Source organism: Anser anser (assembly GCF_964211835.1).
Source record: "Anser anser genome assembly, chromosome: 22".
NCBI classification, from domain to species: Eukaryota; Metazoa; Chordata; class Aves; order Anseriformes; family Anatidae; genus Anser; species Anser anser.
Genome location: NC_139743.1, coordinates 4,773,270 through 4,792,395, shown reverse-complemented (window position 1 = coordinate 4,792,395; position 19,126 = coordinate 4,773,270). Strand labels below are relative to the sequence as shown.

The 19,126-nt window shown below is 67.9% G+C and overlaps 2 protein-coding genes across 8 annotated transcripts; both read left to right on the top strand.

Annotated features, from left to right (window-relative positions):
• The first annotated feature begins 163 nt into the window (after positions 1-163).
• Positions 164-5,068, top strand: THY1 (Thy-1 cell surface antigen). Of its 4 annotated transcripts, none has more exons than XR_014574589.1 (5): positions 178-253; positions 2,335-2,419; positions 2,527-2,862; positions 3,364-3,875; positions 3,982-5,068. XR_014574589.1 is itself a non-coding variant. In XM_083808174.1 (4 exons), exons 2-4 carry the CDS (start codon positions 2,383-2,385, stop codon positions 3,474-3,476), a joined length of 486 nt encoding a protein of 161 aa, XP_083664300.1. In that variant the 5' UTR covers positions 164-253; positions 2,335-2,382; the 3' UTR covers positions 3,477-5,068. The 4 variants fall into 4 exon arrangements, 2 of the variants coding, with proteins under 2 accessions (XP_083664300.1, XP_083664301.1); XR_014574590.1 differs by having other exon boundaries at positions 178-302; XM_083808174.1 differs by having other exon boundaries at positions 164-253; positions 3,364-5,068.
• Positions 5,069-5,180: 112 nt separating this feature from the next.
• Positions 5,181-19,094, top strand: USP2 (ubiquitin specific peptidase 2). 4 transcript variants are annotated; one of them, XM_083808167.1, is made up of 14 exons: positions 5,181-6,674; positions 7,801-7,875; positions 9,456-10,216; positions 15,656-15,706; positions 15,988-16,111; positions 16,234-16,345; positions 16,424-16,534; positions 16,622-16,686; positions 17,110-17,213; positions 17,288-17,368; positions 17,458-17,536; positions 17,646-17,753; positions 17,870-17,990; positions 18,074-19,094. In XM_083808167.1, the coding sequence occupies exons 3-14, from the start codon at positions 9,497-9,499 to the stop codon at positions 18,159-18,161; spliced, it is 1,764 nt and encodes a 587-aa protein (XP_083664293.1). In that variant the 5' UTR covers positions 5,181-6,674; positions 7,801-7,875; positions 9,456-9,496; the 3' UTR covers positions 18,162-19,094. The 4 variants fall into 4 exon arrangements, with proteins under 4 accessions (XP_083664293.1, XP_083664294.1, XP_083664295.1 ...); XM_083808168.1 differs by lacking the exon at positions 5,181-6,674 and having other exon boundaries at positions 6,683-7,875; XM_083808169.1 differs by lacking the exons at positions 5,181-6,674; positions 7,801-7,875 and adding an exon at positions 7,932-8,637.
• The last annotated feature ends 32 nt before the right edge of the window (positions 19,095-19,126 follow it).

Here is a 19,126-nt window from a genome sequence, read left to right as displayed (position 1 = left end):
GGGGGGGGGCGGATTTGAGGCCGGGCTGCCAGAATCAGGGACCCCTCCCCACCCCCCGCACCCCCCTCAAAAAGCACCGCAGGGCCGGGGGCCGAGCCTTGGTGACGCCGCCCGGCCCTGATTTGCTGGGGCCGCCCGGCCGGCCCTTCCCAAACTGCGGGAGCTCCGCACCGCCCCCAGCCCCGCCGGGAGCCGCGGGCAGCAGCGGGCGGCAGCGCCGGGAGCAGCGGGCGGCCCCCCCCCCCCCCCCCAGGTAGGCACCGGCATCCCCAGCATCACCGGTACCGCCAGCATCCCCGCCAGTACCGCCAGCATCCCCAGCAAGCGGCAGGGATGCAGCCCCCGCCGGGGGGGTACCCACCGCTGCTCCCCCGGGCGCGCCTTGGGCGCTGCGCTGCAGGGGTTTTGGGGGGTTGGGGGGGCGATGCGGGGGGGTGTGGGGAGATTCAGGGGGTTGGGGAGCGATGCAGGGGGATGCTCTCGGTTTTTCGCAGCGATGCTCGTGCCCCCCCCCCCCCCCCCATCCTCCTTCTCCTTTTCCCCCAGCCGTCGGGATTGCGGCATCCCTCCGCGGGCACGCCTGCGCGCACCCACGCACCCACCCGCACCCCTGCAAGGGCGGCAGCTCCTGCACCAACCCGCACCCCACGCAGGGCCTCGGCACCCACACCGACCCTCCTCGCTCCTCCTCGCAGCCCCTCGTGCACCCCGCTTTCTCTGTCAGGTTTTTGGGGCTCGGGGTTTCCCGCGTCCCGTCTTTTCCCCCGGTGTCCCCACCCTCGCCATTCCCAGAGCCCCCTCTGCGACCCCACGGAGGTGTCCCCATGGCGTGGCCCCCGTCGTGCTGCGAGGGCTGGAGTCCCTCCGGTGCCACCGCCCTTGTGAGTCCCATCCCCGTGCACAGCCCCTGGGGTCTCGTAGGAGCGAACCTTGCCCATCTGGCTCCGCTCCTGCCGGGGGGAGAGGGGGCCACAGGGGGGCAAAAGGCTGTCAGACCCTAAAACTGGAAGATCTGCGTGCTTTTGCACATGGATGGGAGGCAGCCCTCCTCTCGGGGAGCTCATCTGCGCTGGTTTTGCGGCTGCGACCTGGGCAGAGTCCCAGGATGCTCTAGGAGGAGCAAATCTGAGCTGGGAAATGGTAAATTGAGGGGTGAGGGCCAGCTTGGAGGGTCCTGGAGGAGCCGCAGTCTCCTCTGTCACGCCTTTGTCCCCCCTTTGCAACCCCTTGGTTATCGAGACCATATAGAAGGGAATTTTTCTGCTTGGCCAGGGTTTGGGGTTGTAGATATAAAGGTCTTTCACAGCTATGGAATGAGCACATGATTTTGGCATTTCCCCCTTGAATGTTATGTGAAAGACCCGAAAAAATGCTAAAAAAGAAAAATCCAGCTGGCTGTGGTACAGGCACTTCCCAGCTCTTCCCTGGATGCCGAGCCAGGCTCCGATGGGGCAGACTGGGGCGGGTCTGCTCTCCCCCCCCCCCCCCCAGCCTGGGGACCCAAAGGGGTGGCAGCTGAGCTCCCCCTCTCGGTCCTGGCCGCAGTCCCCACCCGGGAGGACCGACTGGAGGGCGCTCGGCGTGTCCTTCAGCCCCGGGTTCTGCTCTGCTTCTCCCCCCTCCTCCATCCCCTCCGCATGTCTGTGGCTGGATTCCCCATGCAATTGCTTGGCTGGGCTGCAAACCTTTAATTGATTCCTTTCGGCCGGATCAGACCGCCGGCGGGGCTGTGGTTTGGACGGCACGTCCACGAGCCCCTCGCCCGCAAGCAGCCCTCAGGAGGATGGGCGAGGGGGCAGGGACCCAGAGGCTGGATGCTCCCACCCCAAAACCTTTCCAACCCAGTGCCCGGGCGGGCTCCGCTCGGCCCCTGGAGACTCGGTGCCATCCTTTGGCAGCCTGGGCTCCTTCTCGCAGCTCTTGGCCCCTTTCCCTCACTGCATCGCAGTGAGTCATCTCTGCTGAGCTCACCCGCGGGGGGGGCCAGGCTGGCACACGCACGAAGGGTCCCTCACCTGGCACCGCGCCGGGCAGGCACCGGGGCGCATCCTGCTTTCTGCCGCCCGCCTTGGCCGGGCAGCCAGCCTGGCGGGGGCACGGGGGGGGCAGAACATGAGGGGCTGGGCACGAGGGGGCTCCAGGCAGGGAAAAGAGCGTGGCGGGCACCGCCTAAGGACACGGGAAGGTGACGCTGGCGGTCACGCAGCGCTCAATCTCCAGCTCTTCCCTGTGCTGCCAGCTGCAGAGCATCGTCTGTGCGGGAGGCGCGTGCCGCACAGCGCAGCCCTGTGCCAGGGTGGGGACCTCGCTGACTGCTTCTCTCCCCCTGCCCAGGCTCATCTCTCGCCGGCAGCCTCCCCCGGGCACCTCATCAGCGGAAAGATGAACCCCACCGTCGGCATCGCTGTCATCCTGACAGGTAGGGCTCTTGGTTCGGGTGGGATGCAGCACCCATGGGGCCGGGAGGCCCCTCGGGTGTCCCCGGTGCTCACCGTCCCCTGTCCCACCCCTGCCCGCCCGTCCCAGTGCTCCAGGCCGCCCAGTGCCAGATGATCAAGGACCTGAGTGCCTGCCTGCTGGGCCAGAGCCTGCGGGTGGACTGCCGCTACGAGAACAAAACCAGCAACCCGCTGACCTACGAGTTCAGCATCACCAAGGACAACAGGAAGCACGTCATCCACAGCACCATCAGCGTCTCCGAGAACGTCTACCGGAGCCGCGCCAACGTCACCATGCACAAGAACCTGGTGTGCCTCTACCTGCAGAGCTTCACCACCAGCGATGAGGGGGTCTACATGTGCGAGCTGAAGGCCACCAACGACTACACCGGCAACCAGATAAAGAACATCACTGTCATCAAAGGTGAGAGGGGCAGCGGCGCCCGGCCTCCAGCTCCTCTTCAGCCCCTCCTCCCCCCCCGCCCCTCGGTTTGGCAGGGCCAGCAAGGAAAGCCCCAGTCCCTGTGATGTCCCCAAAGCCTCCCTGAGCCCCATCGATGTTTCCTGAGCCCTTCCTCCCAGCCAGTCCCAGCAGAGGGGGCTGCTGGTGAAGCACACAAGGGATGTGTGGTCCAGAGCAGGGGTGCAGTGGGATTTTGCACACTTGCATCCCCTGGGACCACCCCTCTAGCTGCAGAACCCTTCCTGCTGCCCACCCCCTTGTCCCTGCTCTCAGTTGCGGGCAGGTTTTGGTGTTCCCCAGGGTCTCTACATCCCCAAAAGCCTCCCTGCTCCATGGGCACAAGGTGGGAATGGGCACTGGGGCAGGCTGGGCTCGCTGCATTTCTGTGCCTGGCTCCCAGCCACCATGATCCCTGCTCCCGCGGGATTTCATCTCCTCTCTCCCCGTTCCCCATCCTCGCAGACAAACTGGAGAAATGCGCCGGCTTCAGCCTCTTGATCCAGAACACTTCGTGGCTCCTCCTGCTCCTCCTTTCCCTGCCTCTCCTGCAAGCCGTGGACTTCGTGTCCCTGTGAAAGGAAAAAAAAAAAAACCCGCGCCCCCACGGAGCACCCCAGCCAACCCGCCTCCCCCGCCAGAGCGTAGCCCTCGGAAAGAGAAGATTTGGAAGAAACGAAACCTCTCTCTATGTTATCTCTATGTAGCCGTATATCTAACGCTAACCACCGTCCTGTGCTGAGACCCGCCGGCACGCGCGCGCACGCCCCGCTCCGAAGCATGGTGGCTCCGCTAGGCAGCGTCGCTTCTCCCATCGCGCCCTCCCCGCGCGCTGGTTTTGCTGGTGCTGGGGGCACCGGAGCCTCAGCCCCGCACAGCCCGCTTCTCCCGCCCCTTTTCTTTTTTTTTCTTTTTTTTTTTTATAAATATTTTTCTTTGCCCTGTTCTCAACTGGGGAAAGACAGCCGGACGAGCAGGTAAGGGAGGGGACGGGAGAGCGCGGGGATGGGTCCCGGTGCTGGGAGGAGACGGGGAGGAGACCAGGTGCCAGCGGGGTGACTTGGTGGTTTCTCTTTGTTGCAGCCGGGCTGGAAGCGAGGCCCCCAGACAACGCCTCGTGCCCTGGGGCTGCCCAAGCCCGGGGCCCCCCTGGCCCTCCCCAGGGACCAGTCCTTAGCTGTGACGAGAGAAGGGCCGCCAGCGCCCGCAGCGGAGGCCCGCAGAGCCTCTCCGAGCTAGCCGCAGCCCGGCCAGCGCCCCGTGCCCCCAGGTGGGGAGGGGGCTCCCCCAGGGGACCGCCACTCCTCCGTCCCAGCTCCCCGTCTGCTCCATGGGGACCCCGTCCTTCCCCATGACACGTGCCCCCCTCTTTCTCTGGCCCCACCTTGCTGCTGGGAGGAGCCCATGTGTCCCCCCGCCTCCCCGCTCCCTTCCAGCATCCCCCTCTTTCTATTTAAGTGCAGAAAAGTGGGGCTAAGTCAAGCCCAGCTCTTGGCCACCACCTCAATGAGGATCACAGAATGTCCCCAGGGGTCAGCAAGAGTGGAGAGAGGGACCCCGAGCACAGCTCCAGCCTGTCCCCATGCCCTGCAGGACCCCAGGAGCCTTTGGACCAGGAGACACCACGGGGCTGGCCCTGCACACCCCAGCCCAGGAGCGGGCAGGGGGCTGGGGAAGGCACTGACGGGACCACCTGGCTCTGTGGGGCGAACCGGAGCCCTGCCGAGCTCCCCAGGCTGTGCCGCGACGGCTGAGAGCCCTTCCCAGCAGCTGCTCCCTGCTCCTTGCTTTCCTCCGGACGCCGCGAGCTGCCTCCCACCCCGCTGCCCCTTCCTGCCCGTCCCTGCCCCTCGCTGCCTGCTTGCTTGCTGTCTAGTGCTGCCGAGGCCGTGCGCGGCGGAGGCTCGGCTCGCCCCGCTCCCCGGGCTGGCTGGAGTTCCCCGGGGAGCACCGGGGCAGGGCAGAGCCTGGCCGACCGCGCGGACGCGTCTCCGGTCTCATTTTTTTGGTGAACATTTGTAGTTGTTTCCACAGCTTGTTGTAAAAGAGATTCTGTTAAAAGGAGAAAACGAAAAGCCAACCCTACGAAAAGCAACAACAACAACAAAAACACCTGTCCTCCGGGAGTTTTCCTCCGTCTGCACAATAAAAGCCTAGGTCGTGTGTTGGAGCCGTGGCCACCCGTGTGTGTGGAGTGGGGCGGGGGGCTACGGGGGGCTCAGCACCTCCTCGGCAGCCCCAGCCCTGCGTGGATAAGCAGGAAGAAGGAAGGCTTGCCTGTAGGGGGGGGTGACACAGCCCCGTGTCCCCATCCCACCCCATTCCATCCCACCGACCCCATTGTGAGCTCAGGGCTGGGGCCGCCTGCGGTGCCGGGAGAGGGGCGAAGCGGGGTAGGTACCACCATGCACCCTGTGTCCGCATCCCCACGCCACGCACACGGGCTCCTCTGGCACCCCATCTCCATCCTGACCCCATCTCCATCCTGACCCCATCTCCATCCTGCCCTGCCCGCCGTGGTGGAGCCGTGCCCATGGAGGCAGCCCTGGCCCCGGCGTCCCGCGGGCAGGGACCGCGTGTGAGCGGGGCCGGGCGTGCGGGCGCGACCCGGAGCTCCCGGCCCCGGGGCGGTGTGCGTGCCATGCCAGGGTCCTTCCCGCGTGCCTGCTGACGTGTGTGTTGCGTGCGCCCGTGTGATGCCCCTGGGGATGCCAAGGGCTCCGGCAGCTCCTAAAGCAGCCGGGAGCAGCCACGCGCTGCTCCCTGCACGGGATCCAGAGGCTGCCCCAAGAACCATGGACTGTGGGATGCGCTCACCCCCAGGTTTGGGATTAGGGTCGTGCCACCACCCCTCACGCCGCTGATGACCCCACAGCAGCCTCCAGGAGTCACACCCAGGTGCAGACGCCAGCCTCACGTGGCCCTCCCTGTTTCGGGGCTGGAGCCGGGCAGGAGGAAAATGCCAGCCTAATTGCATCCCGCCTAATTATCGTCAGCAGGTGCTGGCTGAGTCACAGCCACCGAGGTGCCGGCTCACCGCGAGGCCGAGCCGCCCTGGGTGGGTCAGGCGTCAGGGAGCGGTGCTGGGGGCTGTGCCCTGATGTCCCCTGGTGTCCCCCAGTGTCCCCATGGAGCCATGAGGGGCAGAGGGTGGTCCTGGCCCACTCCTGCTCTGCTGCAGGCCAGGGGGCCTCTTATCCCCGCGGCTTTTCCCAGCAGGGAGCAAAACGCAGGCTACATCCCCTCCTTCCTCCCCCTGCCCACCTTCTCCTCCTGGACCTCCACCTCCTTCCCAAAACCCCCTCTCCCCGCACTTACCCTCAGGCATCCTCCGTGCTTCCCAGAGCCCCCCGTGCCTCTCCGGCCTCCCCTCCTAGGCTCCCCTTGCCGTGGGCCACCCTGAGGCTCACGTCCCCTTTAAGCCTCGGTGCGGCTGGAATGCGAGAGGAGCATTCGTGTGCCCTGCGAGGTCAGATAAAGGCACTATATTTATCTAGCCGGTAACCTGAGCCCTGAATTTCTGCCGTGGCGTTTTAACGCGGCCCCGCAGCCCTCCGGCACGGCCCCTCCGGCCACTGCGCCCGCTCCCAGCCGGGTGGAGGAGCCGAGCCCCAGGGCGGCCTGACCCTGCCGTCGGCACCCCAAAAACCCCTCGCTCTGCTCCGGCCCCAGGGGAGCGCCCCGAGGAGGCAGCAGCGGCTCCCCCAGCTCGGCGTCGCCCCATGAGCACCGCGCCGGCCTCGCGCCCCTGAGCGCACGCCCCGCTGAGCACACCGGTGAGTAGAGGGCCCATTAGGGGAAAATGCCATGGGGAGAGGGCTGTGAGATGACAGCGAGAACCCCTAAGATCCCCCCCATTCTCTCTTCAGCTGGGTGAAGCTATAGGGGAAACATTTGTGCTCTTGCTGTCCCTGGGGAGCGGGATCCTATGGGAAACCCGCAGCATGCCCGGCACCTCCCGGTCCCCGGGGTGGGCAGAGCCACGTCCCGCTCACTTCCCCGGGGTCCCTTCTTTTTTTCTTTTTTTTTTCCACCCGCAGACCTCAGAGCAATAACAGGCGTTGGGTCCTACGTCAGGGTTCCCCCGTGGGGTTGGGGTTTTGCTGCCCGGGGGGCGGCCCGAGAGCGGCGAGCAGCAGGTTCTGCAGCCAGGCGGGGATGTGTCAGCGGCGGTGACGCCCGGCCAGCACACGTGCACTGAGCTGGGAGGGTTCTCAGGTTGGGGAAACCCCCAGCCAGGGACATCCCGGGGGGCTCAGGACCTGCAGCCCCTCGGCCCCAGGGTGCCTCCGGCTGCCTCAGAGGGCCGGGAGCTCGCGAGTAACCCCCGGGCTGGGACATTGTGTCTCAGGGCACGGGGACACGGCTCCAAGCGTGCGTAAGCGAGAAGCAGCTGTGCCGCAGCTCCCTGCATGGAGCCAGGGCCGTGTAAGCTGAGCCTGCCCTGGGGCTCCGCGGCCACCCAGGGGGACAGCGGCCACCGGGGCCACCGGCACCGGGCCTTCAGGAGAGGACGGCAGCCTTCCCCGCCTGCCTCAGCCTCCGGGGTGAAGGTTTGCCTCTCCAGCAGACCTGTCACCATCCCAAATCGAGGCTCCCGTTGGGAGCAGGAGGTTGGGATGTGCTCCCAAGGAGCGGGCTCCCGGGTCCCCTTGGGGTTGGCTCCTGGCGCCCGGGCACGCGGCCGCAGACCGGACATTCCTGTGCCTCAGCTTCCCCGGGGAGGATGATGAGGGTGCAGGAGGCCTGACTCAGCCGTGCCGGCCCCAGGGCTTTGCCAGGCAGCAGGAAAGCTCAGCGTTATTACGGGCAGGGAGGGGCCCAGGAAGCGATGGGAGGAACCGGGGATTTCTCACACCTCCTCGGCTCCCCGGGCTCATGGCACGCTCTGTTCTCCTACAGCCCTGGGGTCCGCTGTGATGTGACATGGGGACGGCACCGCACGGGCACTCCTAGCAGACACGGCGGCCCTACATGGTAAGATTTCTCCTCCTGTGACGCCAGCGGGTTCCCTGCTGTGCCCAGGGCAGGTTCCCCCTCCCGAACCCCACATCCCTCCACCAGCTCCCCACATCCCCAGGGCACGCTGTGCCCTGCGGGGACCGGTCCCGCTGCCAGAAGGCACCCGTTGGAGCCCCAGGGCTCCAGCACCCTCACCCCAATTCCCATGGGGATGCCAGCCCTTGGCCGGGCCCCACATCCCATAGCAAACCCCCCTCGGTGTGTATCGGGTCCTGCCTGGCTGAGCAGCTCTGGGGTCCTCCCGGTGCTGGAGCGGGCGGGCAGCTGCGGCCAGGTCGGGGAGAGCCGGGTGTTCGGTGGCGCATTTGCCTGCGAGCACATTATTCACCCCTCAGCCTTGGTTCCCAAACAGGTCTGTGCGCTCCGGCTTGCTCTTGCTTGTAAATAGTTTCCTCCGCGCTGCGGGACGGCTGCTCCCCGGCAATGGCAGCAGCAGCAGCCCAGGGCCAGGCAGGGAGGATCCCGCGGTGGCCGGGCTCCGGTCCCCATCCCCGAGCCCGGCTGCACCTCACATTTTGAGGTCCGGGCTCCGTCTCCGTCCCTGGCACCTCTGCGCTGGCTTGGAGCTGGGCCAGCGCCCGCCCTGGCGGGGCTGGGAAAAGCCCCGGAGCTGGGGTCATCTCCTGGGTGACTGGGGACTCTCGGAGCCGCATGAGCTGCTGGCCGGACAGGGAAGGGACGCGAGGCACCCGGGGAGTGAGCACGGCCCCAGGACAGGTAGGGGACCGGCCCTCAGCCCGTGAGCAAGCTTTTTTCCAATTTGAATATCCCCTGCTTAAGCTGGTGCGGGTGGCTGGCTGCCCTGCCCCGGCTCCAGGCTGGCTCCCTTTTTTCTCCAGGTGCCTCCGTCCTTGTCCCCCCACGCCCCTCTCCTGCTCCACACATGGCAGAAGCCACCAGTCCCCACGGGGACCCGGTGCTGTGCTGTCACCCACCCCTTTGGGCTGGCTGTGCTCGGTGACAGGGGCCACGAGGGCTGGGTTGGCCTGAATTATTGATGGCAGGCTGGCTGGGCGCAGGCGTGGCGGGGAGATGGGCAGGCTCCTGCAGTGGGGGGACCCCTGGCTGTCCCCACAGCCCCCAGAGCCCCTGGGTGGGTTGTGGCTGCTGCAAGGACTTCGGTGGCTCCTTGACACCAGGCAGCACATGGGGAGCAGGGATGGAGAGCCAGGACTTCTGCGCTGACAGCTATGGGGCAGCGTGGCCGGGATGCCAAGGCTAGGGCAGAGGTGACGGCTGCAGTCCCCTGCCCATGGGTGCCCATCGCCTCCGTCCATGCCCAGCAGAGCCCCAGGGCTCCCTCCTGTGGTGCCAGGTGCCCACAGGCACCCAGGTGGCACTGCCGGCAGTGCCCTGCTGCCCCAAGCTCTCCAGGAGGGCTGGCGGGTGGCAGGAGCCGCGGCCACCCCTCACTCTCTGTCCCCTGGGTCCCCGTTGTTCCCTGCTTGCCCCCCCTCAGGGTCTCTCCAGTGGGTGCCGGTGGCGGACACCCCATTGTAGCCCCCCAAAGCTAAGCCCAGGCTCCTCTCTTGCAGCCGATGCCTCCAGCCGAGCCCGCTGAGCCCCAGCCTCCAGCATGTCCCAGCTCTCCTCCACGCTGAAGCGGTACGTCGACTCGTCGCGCTATGCCGAGACCACCTACGGCAAGGTGCCCGGCGGCTACAGCTCCTACACCTCCTACGGCTCCACCCTGACCACGGCCTACGCCGACAGCGACAAAATCGGCTTCAAAGCCAGCTACCTGCCCTCCCCCCGGTACCACCACGCCGGGCTGTCCCCCACCAGCGGCTACGACAGCGGCCGCCTGCCCCTGTACCCCGACTCCGGCATCCGCCTGAGCCCCGCTTACATCCGCACCCAGCCCCGGCCGCCCGGCGGGGGGCTGAGCGGGGGCTCATGCTACACCTTCACGGGGACCCCCAGCAGCCCCCCAGGCTACCTGTCCACCGCAGCGCCCCTCAGCCGTCGCAAATCCATCAGCCACTCGGACCTGGCACAGGAATTTTCGGGGCTGCGCGCCTCGGATAATGCCTACGTGTCCAGCGCCGGTGCCCGGGGCCTCCAGGAGTTCGGCGCCCTGCAGGGTCTGTACCAGGCCGCCGCACACTCCGACTACGTCCGCGACTACCTGGAGAGCTGCGGGAGGAAGAGCAGCCACTGCAGCTTCCCCTGCAGCCCCCCCGGACCCCCCCAGGCTGCCCTCGGCTCTGCCCTGTCCTCTGCCGGTACCCGTGGTGCCAGCCAGCCCTGCGAGAGGAGTGACGGCTACGGCGGCACCTCTGCCCCTGACCCCCCGGTACGTCGTGCGCCATGGGGGGGGGGGACAGGGCTGGTGGTGTGCGTGGGCCGTGCGGGTTCGTGCTGAGCCGGGGGGCTGAAGGAAATCGTGCGCTCCCCTTTGGGGTCTCCGTCGGTGCTGCTGGTTTTGTGCCGTCTGTATGCAAACCCGCCTGGGTGCGTGCCCCATGCACCGCCACGTGCGTGCGCCGTGCTGGAGCCGTGTCCCCAAGCAGCTGGCTGTGCCCAGGGCTGAGCAGGCCCGGTTCTGTCTGCTCCCTGTCCCCAGTGGCCCCAAGGGCCACCGTTGGCAGCAGTGGCTGCTCCATCACACTCGGTGGTGGCGCTCGGGGCCCCAGGTCCAAATCGGTGCTGCACCATCCCCAGAGCCTCGGCCCGGGCCGGGAGCAGGCACCACGCACGCAGCCCTGCTCAGGCGTGCACAGCAGCAGCCTGGTAATTTTCCACTTGGCTTCCCTTCCAAGAAGCCATCAGGCTGTGCCCGTGCTGCCTCCCGCTCTCTTTCCACCCCACGCTGAAGGTCGGTCTCGCCCCGAGCAGGGTCTGACCTGCCCGGTGCTTCCCCGCGGCTCCATCCCACCGAGCAGGGAGGATAAGGGCTGGGGGTTCCCTTCCGCTCCCCAAGAGCAGGACGAGGGGCTCTGTCCCTTCCCACCCAAGCCCCCACATGCCCGAGGGGCTGGGAAAAAGGCTGTGGAGCATCCTCAGGGCCTGGCCCCTGCCATGGGATGGAGAAGTTGAGGAGCGAGCAGGGTGCTGGGCAGGGTTGCCATGAGCAGCCAGAAGCACTGGTGGGGCTGGGGAGGCACAGCGAGGTGTGGGGCAGGGAGGAGAGGCCACCGGGAGCTGCAGCTGGTGCTGTGCAGCCTCCTGGCAGTGCTCTCCCTTGCCTTAACCCCTCTCTGCTGCTGCAGCCCCCCGCCAGCATCCGTCAGTGCCCCGTTTTGGGTACCCCCTCCTCATGCCCACCCTGCCCCTGCACCCCCTGCCCACCCTGCCCCTGCCACCCAAGGGGTGCCAAAGGCGAGCGGGGCTCGGCAGCTGGCACAGGGTGCTGGGTAGGGGCAGGGCAGGAGCAAAGGCCCGATCGGTGACACTGGCTTAGGTTTCCCCGGTGCTTTAATGCGTACACCTGCTATTTTCCATTCCTGTGCATTTTTCCCCCCCGTTCCCAAGCTGGGAAGCGAACGTACCGGTCGTAAAACGGGCTGCAGGTGCCCGCGGGCATGCCAGGTGCCGGAAATGAGGCCGCGTTGCAGCCCCGGCACTGCCATCAGTTCTGCCCCATTACCTGGCCCCGGGGGCAGCGCCGGCAGCACCCGATCCTGCCGGAGCCAGTGCATGGCAGGGGCTGGCCCCGTGCCTGCTCCCAGCCACCTCCTGCCTTGGCACTGCGGGAAGCGAAGCAGAGGAGCCTGCAGCTGGGACATGAGGGTGCCCACGGCCAGCTGTGCCCCCCCATGGCCTCGTGCCTCAGTTTACCACTCCACAGGGCACGGGGAGGCTGCAGCCAGCGGCCGTGGTGCCGGGAAGGGTGGGACCGGAGCTGTGCCGCCCCATTAACCGCCCTGCGTGGACGCGGGGTCGGGAGGCCGGAGCCACCCACAGGAACACCGGCAGCTCTCCGCAGCCCCATCCCGGGCTGCTGACGGTGCTGGCTTGTGGCCAGCCCTGTCCCTGCCTTCGTGGTGCCAGCCGGGCCCATGTCAACCTCTGCCCGTGGCAGAAGGTCACTGCTGGGGAGGGGAGAGCTGAGGACAGGTCGCCGGCTCCTTTGCTCTCCGCCTCCAGCTTGCCCCAGGAGCCCACACGCTGCTCCAGCTGGAGGGCACCGTGCTCCCAGGGCGCTTGAAGTCACCAGGGCATGATTTTCAGCACGGGACACGGCCAAATGCCACCCCTCTTGCCGTGGAGCCGGCTCAGCCGGCACATCCCATCCCCGGGGAGCTCTGCACCAGCACCCACACAGCGCCCGGGGCGTGCAGCGGGCCCAATCCTGCCCCCAAGCAGTGCGCTGGGCTGCAGGGCCAGAGCGGAGCCTGGCGTGCACGGCACCCTGGGGTGCTGTGCCACGGCCCCAGGGCCCGGGCAGGGACCCACAAGTTGTGGGGCACCCACTCCACCAGCGTGAGCCCCGTGGGGTGCGCACGCTGCGTCCCTGCGTGTGTACAGCGTACACACCACGGGGGGGGGGGTACATATATATATATATATACACCTACCCGCAAGCGAGGATTACGACAAGCATCCTGTTGTGATGCAAAAAGCCCTGGCCCTGCAGATGAATAACGCTGCAAGATGCCTCCTCAGATATTTCTGCTGGTGCCAAAAATAGTCTCCTTCCCTCCTCCCCCCCCCCCCTCCAGCCCCTCCACCGGCTGTGCCGAATGCGCGCCGCGGCGCACAGAGCACCGCTGGCTGCGGGCGGCACGGGGGTGGCACGGGATAAAGCAGCCCCCGCTCGGCGCCTCTGTCCCGGTGCGGCTGGAGGGCTCCATCCAGCCCCGGAGCAGCCCTGCTGCACTCCCTGCCCGTGGAAATTTCCCCCCAGGACGCCCGGGCACATGCAGCGGGCGCTCGCCCGGCTGCGGTCAGCGGGGTGAAGCGGAGGCAGGCGCAGGACGAGGCCGCAGGAGAGCCGGGCTCCCTGCCAGCCTCCGCACCTGCCCTTGCTGCAGGGGCAGAGCTGGAGCCCTGCCCGCACCGTGCCTCAGTTTCCCCCGCGCTCTGATCACAGCTGGGGGGGGTCTTCGCCCCACGCAGGGTTTGCGGGGGTTTTGCCTCGGTGGAGGGAAGCAGACGGTGAAATACCTCCGAGCCCGGCCCTAAAGCAGCCCCCCAAAGCGGGGGGCTACGCACTGCCTGCTGTTCTCCCCGAAGCAGCACCGCGGGGAGCCTATTGCTGTCCCTGCGGGGAGCGCGTGTGCCCGAGATCCCAAATCCCGATCCCAAATCCCACTCGGCTGCAGCCCCGTTCCGGGCACCCTGGGGCTGGGGGCTGCTCCCCATCAGCTTGGGGGGGCACAGGAGGGGGGTCTGCCGTGTGATACCGACCCCCTCCAGCCCCGCAGCGGTGGCAGGACGGAACCCCGGAGCGCAGGGAGCTGTAGGGCAGGGGGCAGGGGGCTGCTCCCCGCGTCCTCCCCGGTGGTCTCGGCGTGGCGAGAGCGTGGCCGGCGGGCACGGCCGCCCCTCGCGGGCCCCCTTGGCTCTCCGGCTCGCTGTACCACGCGGTGCGGCGGGGGCTGGCCGTCACGGAGCCCTGCTGCTGCTGCCGCCTCTCCACCCATTTGATGTCAGAGCTCTGCTCAGGTGCCGTCAGCCCCGAGAGCCGGCACCGGCTCCGGCACCGCAACCGCGCGGCCACGGCGGTGCCCCGGCAAGGCCGGCCGCCTGACCCCGTGCCCCCGACCTTGGCCGGCCCAAGGAGAGGGGGTCCCCGCGGCCCCCCCCGGCCGCAGCCGCCCCTCGCCGTCTCGGATCACCCGGGAGGGGAGCCATGAGGGACTCGTACACGGTGACGCTGCCCGAGGAGCCCCCCGCGCTCCCCGACCTTCACAAGGAGCTGCGCCCCCGCGCCTCCATGCCGGGGTCCCTGCTGGTCTCCACCTTCGTCGGGCTCGTCCTCAACAAGACCAAGGTACGAGCTCGGAGCCTGGGGGGCAGAGGAGGGGGTGCCGGGAGGGGGTGACCCCTGCGCTCCCCGGGGAGCTCGGGTCCCCCCCGGCTGCCCCTCGGGGTGCCCCTTGCTGCAGGACGGGGGGCGCGGGGCTGGCACCCATGGGTGCCACCGGGTGCTGGCAGCACTGGGGGGGCCCGGCAGCCCCCGGCGCTGCCCCGAGCAGGGGGCAGGAGGGGAGGCGGCAGCACGTGTCCGGGGTCCCTGTGCCAGCCCTGCCCCTGCGGTGACCTTGGCCAAGTCCCGTGCCCCAGGCTGGCCGGTGCGAGGAGGCTGCTGGTGGCCACACCGGTGCCGTGGCGGTGCCACCGGGGCGAGCCTGGCTGTCCCCAGAGCCACGCAGCCCACGGTGGGTCCCCCTCCTTGGAGACGTCATGGGGCAGGGGGGCAGGATCTGGGCATTTATGTAAGTACAGGTGCCCCGGCCGTCCCGCTGCCCTGGCGGGTGCTTGGCAAGTGGATGGAGCACGACAGCCCGGCCCCTGTCCCCCGTCCCCATCCCCTGCGCCCTGTCCCCCGTCCCCCTCCCGCAGTGCAGCCTCGGGGAGTCCCCAGCCGCCGCCGCCGCGTGAGCCAGCTCTCCTCCGCCGCCTCCGAGCAGCGCCGTGTCCTAGATAACACCCAGGCCGGGCGAGGGGGATTAGCTGGAGTTGAGTCACCCAGGGGAGGGAAAAAACTGAGCAGGGGCTGGAATCAGAGCCGGGTGCAGGCAGGCTGGTGCCACGGCGTGGGGGGGTCCAGCTCCTGGGGCTGCTCCGTGCCCTGCGGGGCCAGGCAGCGGGCAGGGGCATGGGGTCTGTGCCCACACCCGCACCCTGGTCCCTCCTGGGGCACGGAGCAGCGGGTGGGCAGCGTCCTGGGGGGTACAACCAGGGTAGCCACCACGAGCTGCTGCCACCCTGCCTGCCACCGTGCTCTTCCCAGAGCGGGGACAGGAGGTGCACAGGCACCTCCGCAGGGATTTAGGGTGCTGGGACACGGGGCCAGCACCCCGCCGGGGCACGGGGCTGCCCTGCAGAGCCGCGTGTGCCCGCACAAGGCACCTGGGTGCCCGCCGGTGCCGGTGGCCCTGCGGTGGGTGATGCCTGCACCATCGCTAAGGCGCACGTGTAACTGTATCTGGGTTATTTTGGGCTGCTGTCAGGGCTGGGTGCTCAGCACCTCCCACACACGCACCAGCTGCTGCTATTTCAGAGCTGCTGGGCCCCCTCCTCTCCTCCTCCTCCCCCTCCTCACGCCCAGAGCAGGCAGCCCGGGCGGGCACCCGCGGGAGGACCCGCAGCAACCGGCGGGAGCTGGGTGGGGGGCACCGTCAGCAGGGCTGCCCCGGCACCGACCCGGGGGTGCACCCTGCAGCACCCTCGCTGGATTTAATCCCACAAAGGAGCCGTGCACAAATCCGCGTGGTGCTGGTATGGGGTGTCCTGGAGGAGATGAGCAACCGTGGGGCACCGTGGGGCGATGCCACCCCCAGCTTCCCGGGGCACAAAGGAGGCAGGGGGCGGCCAGCCTGGCCCGCAGCCCAGGGCACGGGGTAGCGAGGGGGACTTTGAGCCCTGGGTGTCATCCCGGGACAGGGAGCTGAGCACCAGGACGGGTCCTCGGCCACCGTCCTGCACTCAGCCGGCGCCGGGAGCAGCCGCGGTGCCGGCCCTGCTCTGTGCCCACCTGGGGGCTGCCCCACGCGGGTGCTGGTGACCCCACGGGCTGGTGGCCCTCATGGCCAGCCCGTCTCAGCCCTGCTCCCTCTCTCCGCAGAGCTCCAAGGCGGTGCAGGGGCTGACCGGCCTGCGGAACCTGGGCAACACGGTGAGTGCTCGCGGGGCTCCTGGCTCGCACCGTGTCCTTCAGCGGGCACAGCTGGGGGGTGTCGGGCACCCCGTCCCTTCCCTTGCCCCCAGACCCACGTTCTCGCTCCAGGAGCTCCACACCCCACTCCCAATAGTGCTGGAGGATGGGGGGGTCCCCGCTCTCCGTCCTGCTTTGTCCCCATCCTCTGCCCACCCTCCCCGGGTGTCCCCCCCATCACCACCCGCCTCCCTCCGCCTCCCGTTGCCATGGTTTTTTCTTTTTCCCTTTGCCTCCCCCAGTGCTTCATGAACTCCATCCTGCAGTGCCTGAGCAACACCAGGGAGCTGCGGGATTACTGCCTGCAGAACCAGTACCTGCGGGACCTCAACAACAACAGCCGCATGCGCACCGCGCTCATGGCAGGTAACGGCACCCCCCCCCCTCCCGGCCGTGCACCCCCAGGTTTGGGGGGACACAGGGGACGGAGACATCCACGGGACACCCGTCCCCGTCCCCGTGGCGCTGAGCCCCGTCTCCGCACGCAGAATTCGCCAAGCTGATCCAGCTGCTCTGGACCTCGTCCCCCAACGACAGCGTGAGCCCCTCCGAGTTCAAGACGCAGATCCAGCGATACGCCCCCCGCTTCGTCGGCTACAAGTAGGGGCTGTGGGCGGCGGGGAGAGGGTGCCGAGCCCCCCGCCCAGCCCCTCACCGCCCGTGCCCCCCGTCTCGCAGCCAGCAGGATGCGCAGGAGTTCCTGAGGTTCCTCCTCGACGGGCTGCACGGCGAGGTGAACCGCGTGCTGGTGCGGCCGCGGGCCAGCGCCGACACCCTGGACCACCTCCCGTAAGTGAGCGCTGGGGCAGGGGGCCGGGGGCTGCCCGCGGGTGCCAGCAGCAGCGCTCAGCACCACTCTGCCTCTCCGCCTCGCAGCGACGACGAGAAGAGCCGCCAGATGTGGAGGAGGTACCAGGAGCGGGAGGACAGCCGGGTTAGCGGTGAGCAGGGCGCTGGGGAGAGGCGGGCAGGGATGGGTTGGGGGCTGGGGGTCTCGTCCTTCTTCATCCCGTCCTTCTTCGTCCCATCCTTCTTCGTCCCATCCTTCTTCGTCCCATCCTTCTTCGTCCCATCCTTCTTCGTCCCATCCTTCTTCGTCCCATCCTTCTTCGTCCCATCCTTCTTCGTCCCATCCTTCTTCGTCCCATCCTTCTTCGTCCCATCCTTCTTCGTCCCATCCTTCTTCGTCCCATCCTTCTTCGTCCCATCCTTCTTCGTCCCATCCTTCTTCGTCCCATCCTTCTTCGTCCCATCCTTCTTCGTCCCATCCTTCTTCGTCCCATCCTTCATCCCACCCCTCTTCATCCCACCCCTCTTCATCCCACCCCTCTTCATCCCACCTTTTTTCGTCCCGTCGCCCCCAGACCTCTTCGTCGGGCAGCTGAAGAGTTCCCTGACCTGCAGCGAGTGCGGCTACTGCTCCACAGCCTTCGACCCCTTCTGGGACCTCTCCCTGCCCATCCCCAAGGTGAGGGGTCCCCGCTGCCCCCCCAAGCCCCCCGCCCTGCATTCCCTGCCCCTGACCGCCCCCTGCTCCCGCAGAAAGGCTACGGCGAGGTGACGCTCATGGACTGCCTCCGGCTCTTCACCAAAGAGGACGTGCTGGATGGGGACGAGAAACCGGTACGGGGGCGTGGGGTGGGGGCACGGGGGGGCTTACGGGGGGCAGGCTGAGCCCTCACCCCGCTGCTCGTGTTGTTTGCTGCCCGCAGACGTGCTGTCGCTGCAAAGCCAGGACGAGGTGCACAAAGAAATTCAGCATCCAGAAGTTCCCCAAGATCCTGGTGCTTCGTATCCTTTGCGCCGCAGGCCCGGGGTGGGGGGATGCTGGTGGAGGGAGGGGGCTTTTTGGGGGGGCTCCCCTTTGGCTCCCCACCTCCTTAACGTGCCCCCCCCCAAGACCTGAAGCGCTTCTCGGAGGCCAGGATACGAGCGAGCAAGCTCACCACCTTCGTCAACTTCCAGCTGAAGGACCTGGACCTGCGGGAATTCGCCTCGCAGAGCTGCAGTGAGTGCCGGGGCCGTGCCCGGAGGGGTCCTTGGGAGGGGGCAGAGGTTTGGGGTGGGGGCCGCAGACCCCTGGGTGGGGGCAATCCCGCTGAGCACCGCCCTCGCCGCCCGCAGACCACGCCGTTTACAACCTCTACGCCGTCTCCAACCACTCGGGCACCACCATGGGGGGACACTACACCGCTTACTGCAAGAGCCCCGTCTCCGGCGAGTGGCACAGCTTCAACGACTCCCGGTGAGGCCCTGGGGGGGGGGACAACGGGGGGGAGCACTGCATGGGACCCCCCGCCGCTCATGGCACGTCTCCCGTCCCTGCAGCGTCACCCCGATGTCCTCCAGCCACGTCCGCAGCAGCGACGCCTACCTGCTGTTCTACGAGCTGGCCAGCCCGTCCTCCCGCATGTAGCCTCCCCGGGCATCCCCCCCGGAGCTGGACACCCCCCAGGATTTTGGCTTTTCGCCCCCCCCTGGGTGCAGCTTGGAGGCTTGGAGGGGCTGCAGCAGGAGGCAGCCAGGAGCAAACCCCCCCAGCTGCGGGCTGAGGGCAGGACCCAGGCAGCTCCGGCACCCTCCCGGCGGTTGGTTTTTACCTTGGGGTAGGTTTTTTTTCTTTTTTTTTTTCTTTTTTTTTGTCTTTTTTTGCTGTGTAATAAAAAGCACCGAGCGAGGGACTCGGCGGGCGTGGGGCCAGGAGCTGCGCTCCCGCGGGGAGCACCCGGCGCCGGGGACCCGCGGTGCCTCCAGCACCCCTCTTGGCACTGCTCGTCCGTCCCGGAGGATCCATGAGCTGCTCCAAACCTCCCGGCCAAGGACTCCAGCCCTCCGGTGGCCTCCAACCGTGCTCCACGAGCAGCCCGAGTTCAGGCCCCAACCGATGGACCCCGAGGGAGGAATTTGTCCGGAGCGGTCGGGACTTTTTGCAGCCGGGGGTGCTGCGGGTGGGTGTTCACCTGCCTCCTCATACGACGGTGCCTTAAACCATTCGGGGGGCGCCGGGGTGGCACGGGGGCGTCCGTCCTGCGGGGGGGGGGGGGGGGACAGCAGCTCCCCAGGACCGTCTGCAACCGGGGCTTTCTTCCCCCCGAAACCAGGAGCCCCCCCGGGGATGCTCGTCCCCCCGCTCTGGCCCCGCTGCTCCGTCCTCCGGCTAGCGAACGCCAGTGGCCTTTTTTAGCCTTTTCTCTAATTTATTCTCCCCCCCCATCCCGCCCTGCCCGAGGTCCCAAGCTGGGGCAGCGCTGCTGCTGGGCAGGTGGCTCGTTTACTGTGTAAGCAAGATGGGCAGGATGTGTCTCGTACAAGGGAGACTCGTGCAGGAATAAATTGCAGCTGGAACGGAGCGTCGTGTGCGTGTGCTTGGCTCTGCGCCAC